Consider the following 5,909-nt stretch of genomic DNA (forward strand, 5'->3'; position numbering starts at 1 on the left):
TCGTAGATTAGCACCTTTTCGAGATCTTGAAAATTTCATTCGAGCCTCGGCGGCAGCTGCTCGTCTCGGTCCTCGACGTTCCAAGTGCTCACCTTGTTTCCCTTCTTTTCTCCCTAACCCCCCGATTTTCCTCCAAATCGATCCTCCCGACAAATTTCGTCGATCGATCCACGAGCCTCCGTTCCGTCCCTTCGTTTCACCGAAATCGTAAAATTTATATCGCGTGCTTCGTTCGTTCGAGAGCTCGTTTGACCAACGCCATCCAAAGGTAACCCCTCGGTTTACCTACCCTCGTCTACGCCACGTGCCAATGACGTCTTCCCAACGCTCGCCCGGTGTCTCGAAGAAACGAAGACGAACCGATTGTTCCCGTGGACGGCTTCGGTGTGGTTCTAACAAGAAAGTGGTATTTACGCGCGATTCGTTCGATAAAAATACGCGATAAAGTTCTACGCGACGCTTGGTGGAAATGTGTTGTTTTGGAGCCTCTTTATTTGCATTCGACGACGTTCATCGGACAACCTTGACACGACGATGCTCAGCTGACGATCTCGAAACGAAGGCTCGATCGAATTGTTTACATGTAAGAGAAATGGAACGGGATTATTTTGTTTGTTTGTGTAAGAGGGGACAACGAATGCTCGTCAAGAAAAATGTTGTTTTCGTCGAACGATACTTTGTCCTTTGCTGCAACTCTGTCGTTTTATTGGCTTTATTTTTAGCGATACCGTGTACGTAGAACAGACGCGGTTCAACGACCCCGAGTATTATGCCGTGACGGAGTTACGGGTCCGTCAACTTCGATCGGTAATTACAGACCTTCCGAAATGCATATTCCTACTGTCCACCGAAATCAGCTCCAAAACATGGGCGTACATTGTGAGTCATATAGCACGTTCACCGGACGTCTCCCTTTTTCGACCATGTCCATTCGAGTATAGGGTGTCTCGTCGAACCTCGACCGTCAACGTAGGACTCGATTCGCCTCGACTCGTCGGCCGATTCTATTTTCGGCCGCGTTGGTCACAGTCGCGATAATACTCCAAAAACCGATCCATAGAAAAGACCGAAAACAGGGATGAAATTTCAGAATCTATCAATACACAGGAGTCGTGCTCGTCGATAAATGCTGGAAGACAGCGCGATTCGGTCTCGCGTTTCCTTTTCTCGTGTTACAATGCGAAAGAAAACAATGCTTGGCCGGTCGAAGGATCGACAGGCCAGAAACAACGGAAACGTATCTAATAATAACAGGGGCGAATTATTTTGTTCGACAGAGGGACGAGATCTAAGAGCACGAGAGGATCGGATTTGCGACACAGAGATCCGTGACGTCCTCGAGGATGGCACGCGAGACGTCGACGTCGGAGATGACGGAGCTGGACAGCGACGGGTCGAGTTGCGGCGAACGCAGCGATGCCAGAAAACGCGTTCGAATCGACACGGATTCGACGGGACCTAAGAAGAGGCGGAAACAAACTACACCCGTAAGGTTCTCCTCCAGCTTGACGACCGGTGTTCACGAGGAGTCGAACGACGACGAAGAGGACGACGGGGACGAAGACAGCGAAGGTAAGCTGTCGTCGCAGTCGCCGATACCGCGTCGATCGTCGATCCGCGACGAGAACCTCGACAACGAATTCCACTGCCAGTATTGTAATCAGTTTTTCGACAGCAATGAAACACTAAACGTTCATCTCGATAACGAGCACGGTACCGCGAATCGAACGGTCCGGCAACATGAAAACAGCTCCCCGAATTCCGCGATAAAAGCAACCCCGCCTCGGCAGACGGAGCAAACCGAGCTTCCCGTGACCCTCTTTAGCGCGAGAAACTTGGCGACGAACTGGCTAGGTACGGGGCAACGCGTGCAAACGCAATCGCAGTCGCACGTGCAGATGCAGTCGCAGAACGAGGACCTGTGGTCAGGTCCCGCGAGTCAAATCGCCGCCGCGTTACCCAATCATTTGCAAGCGTTTTCCGGTTTTCCCAGCGCCCTGGCGCAGTATTTACCTCTGCCGGCGTTTCCGCTGGCAGATTCCGCTGGTCACATGACGAGACCGTCGATAGGACCGGCGCCTGTCAGGATCTTCAACCCGGACGCGTACTGCGACCTGTGCAATAAAGAGTTCTGCAACAAGTATTTCCTCAAGACGCACAAGGCGAACAAGCACGGGATCTACGTTGATTCGCCGGGACCGAGCGGACTGGACAATAACGCGCCAGGAGCGGTTTATCCCGGAAATGTCCTCGGTAGCGTGGTTAAGCTGGAACCACTAGCGGCGCCGACCACGCCGCCGACACCGAGCGTGGCGTGCGATCTTTGCCAAAAACGCTTCAGAAACGAGGAATCGGTGCGCAAACACAAGCAAAAGGTGCACACCGAGCTGCTAGATCAGTCGCTGGACCCGCAAATCAATCTGTCGCTGAACGAGGAGGAAAGGGAGATGACGAGGGACAGCCCTGGGGGTATGGAAACGCTTTTTAAACAGGAGTACGGGGTAGAACAAGAGGATGCAACGTACGTGCCAGCGCCCAGACACTTATCGCCACGATCGATTCAGCAAGCGAGGGACGCTGGTTTTAACGCCGATCGGCTGCGTCGTTTAGGAGTCATAAATCCGGACGCGTTTTGCGAGATATGCTGTAAAGAATACTGTAACAAGTACTTCTTACGGACGCATAAAATGAAGAGACACGGCGTTGTCGTTCAAGATAACGAGAAATCGCCCAGCACACCGGGATCGGCGGCCAGCTGGCATCAGGTGCAGACCAGCCCGTTGAATTTAATCGTGACGGAGAGTATCAGCAGCACGGAGTCCAACGAGCGACCAGGGGACGATTACGAGTGCAAACCTTGCGGGATACGGTTTCAAACGATCGGCCTCTATCGAGCGCACTGCCGGAAGATGCACGAGACCGAGGAACAACGCTCGCCTAAACAGGAGTACAACTTGGAAACACCGGATCAGCGGAACGACTCCATCTCCGAAGACCTCCAGAAATTACAGACCATGCTGTTGCAACTGAACGGGCTCAAGTCTAGCAAGGAATCGTCGTGCACCATTTGCGGAAAAGAGTGCGAGACCAGAAAGGGTTTGCACGTTCACATGGTAACGGAACACGCCGTCGGCGTCGTCGGCGAGGACTCGGCTTCCTCGCCGTTGGATAAGTCACCGTTGACCGTCGCGGCGGCCGCGTTCTGCGCTCTCTGCGGGAAAGATTATCCGAGCCAAGACGCTCTCGGTAGACACATCGCGGAGGAACATCAGTCCGCGGTTTCGAGTTCCGCTCCTCACACTCCCTCAACCGCGGTCGTCACCGCCGCGACGATCAATTCGAACTCGACGAGTCAGACTCCGACGTCCGAAAGGAAAGTTACGTCGATGACGCCGACCTCGAGCTACTGCGAGATATGCAACAAGGAGTTGTGCAACAAGTATTTTATGAAGACGCACATGCAGAGAATGCACGGCATCGAGATCGAGAACGGAGCTCAAATCGGCGGCGTGATATGCAACATCTGCAACAAGGAGCTGTGTAGCAAGTATTTTCTACGTGTTCACAAGCACAACACCCATGGCATCGTCGACGAAAACACACCCAGCTCGACCAAACAGGAGACACACGAGACGACGAACACGGACGACACGGCTTTGAAACCGGAACAACTCGGGGACTTGAGCCACAGATACTTTACTCACTTCACGGAGGTTTGTCCGATATGCAGCAGAAGGTTCCGCAGCATAAAGTGGCTGAAGGCGCACCTGATGGGCGACCACGGGAAAATCGGGATCGATAAATGGCGCGAAATGGAACAGCAATACCAAGCGGCGCCCAGAACAACGAACAGAGCGTTCAATACATCGAAAACCGCTCAGATCTCGAATCTGAAGATACCGAATGGATTCGAGACCTCCCAATCGATTAAATCCACCGATTACGCTGGCTTGGGAAATCAAGTACTTTCGAATTTATTGGGGACATCTTCGGAGGATCACCAGTCGAAGAGCTATCGCTGCTCGTATTGCAGCTTCACCACTACCGTGCTGCCGTTCCTCTTTCTTCACGAGAGATCTCACGTGAATTCAAACGAGAACGCGGAGGGCGAAAAGTCGTTGCAGTGTCCGATTTGCTCGCAAGGTTTTCATCAACCGGAGATGTTGCATCAACATCTACTCACGGCGCACCAGTTTCCGACGTTGCTGTCGCACTTTCAACCACCGGTACTCAATCATTTAGGGTTGGACGCGGAGAGATCGAGCGAGCCCAGAGAGAAATTCGATTCGGAAATTAAGGAAGAACGTGCCGAGGACAGTCCGCGAGTCACTGGCAACCATACCATTCCCGAATCGATCAGAAGCCAACGACAGGACGACACGGCGGTTCAGGTCACTCCTCAAGGTGTATATAAATGCGCGCAGTGCGGCTACGCTACGACCAATTTGAATCGAATTAAAAGGCACGTCAGAAAGGATCACAAAGCGATCGGCGATCCCACCGATAGCGTGATCGCCGAGCTTAGCAAAACTTTGAAGGACGTTGCCAACAGGCACAAAATGCCAGCTTGCTACGCGATGCCGCAAGATATGAACTCGAACGCCGATAAAACGATCATGCAGCCGTTCTTGTTGGAAGAACAGGACGTTATGCAAGCTGGCGAGGAATCCAGCTCGGAGAAACGATTCGTACCGGCACTGGTCTATTTGCCGGTGAAATCGCGGATCGGCAACGCGTTGACCGCTTCGTTCACCCTCAGTCCCGCTTGAGCACCCCTATCTTCGCCGTACATTGTCTCGACTCTACGTATTTAACTCGTTTCTGCGTCTGCGATTTGAGCACGTGTCATTGGTTCCTATTTAACGTGTAAGGAAATAGTTAGCGAAAAAGTTTATATTTTTCATATACACAAGCAACGAGAAGGGTCCCGCGTTTGAAAGCCACGTTGTTATACTGTTCCAGTTCGAGAACGTTATATTGTACATAGTTAATGATATAACACGAACGTGTGATCGAGAAAAGTTCCTATTTTAAACGCGATGGGCCTCCAGATAGCACGCGACCGCATCTAATCCTTTGAGCAGTAATTTTATTTGATCGTTTCGTTATTACCCGCAATCTCATTTTTGCTTTTGCTCAAGTCCAGCGATTACGAGTAAAGCGAAACAAAAGGAAACCGAAAGAATATGCGTCGCCAAGTCGACCTTTAAGTGGCATCGATATCGATGATTTTCAGTTTTTTGCAATCGTGCTAGTCAATATTTGATATATATATATATAATCTGTAAGAAAATTCATACGTGCGTATACATGTGTGGGTATAACACATTGTATACAACGTATAATCATAGAATTGAAAGGTAAGGCAGGTGGTATTGGTTTAGAGAGGTACTTGTAATGTATGCGTAACTGCGAGAACGTGGAATGAATAATGCTACGGTAAAACGAAGAGAAAAGAAGGATAATGACTGTCGCGAGGCGAACATGGTTAAATCTACGGTCACAATATTTAGATATCAACGCGCAGAGGAGCCAATCAACTCAGGGCCGTTACAGTATAACCCGCAACAGAAAGTACAATCGTATACACAGCCAACGCATTACATAGAATTAGAATACTTAAAATGTTAATTGTAGTGTTTCGCGTGCCGTCAATACCAAATACGCACGCGAATTCTTCCCGACGTACAAAAACGAACGATCGCTTGGGAGTATTCGGCTGTACGATTTCCACTTTTGTCACGTATTTACGGTTAAACCTGCGCCTCTCTGATTTCCTATCTAATAACAGTAAGGTTCTACCTAGTCTAGTTTTTTTTTACGATGAAGAGCTGTTTCAAACCTCGTGCCTTGCAGCTGATGAAATTGAGATTCAAAATTTCTTTCGCGCCATGTATAAATCCACACGA

General features: G+C 50.2%; 1 protein-coding gene across 1 annotated transcript; it reads left to right on the top strand.

Moving 5' to 3' along the window:
- The first annotated feature begins 1,340 nt into the window (after positions 1-1,340).
- LOC128873851 (uncharacterized) lies at positions 1,341-4,769 on the top strand. Its single transcript, XM_054117779.1, has one exon. The coding sequence runs from the start codon at positions 1,344-1,346 to the stop codon at positions 4,767-4,769; it is 3,426 nt and encodes a 1,141-aa protein (XP_053973754.1). The 5' UTR covers positions 1,341-1,343.
- The last annotated feature ends 1,140 nt before the right edge of the window (positions 4,770-5,909 follow it).

Source organism: Hylaeus volcanicus, chromosome 3, assembly GCF_026283585.1.
Source record: "Hylaeus volcanicus isolate JK05 chromosome 3, UHH_iyHylVolc1.0_haploid, whole genome shotgun sequence".
Classification (NCBI taxonomy): domain Eukaryota; kingdom Metazoa; phylum Arthropoda; class Insecta; order Hymenoptera; family Colletidae; genus Hylaeus; species Hylaeus volcanicus.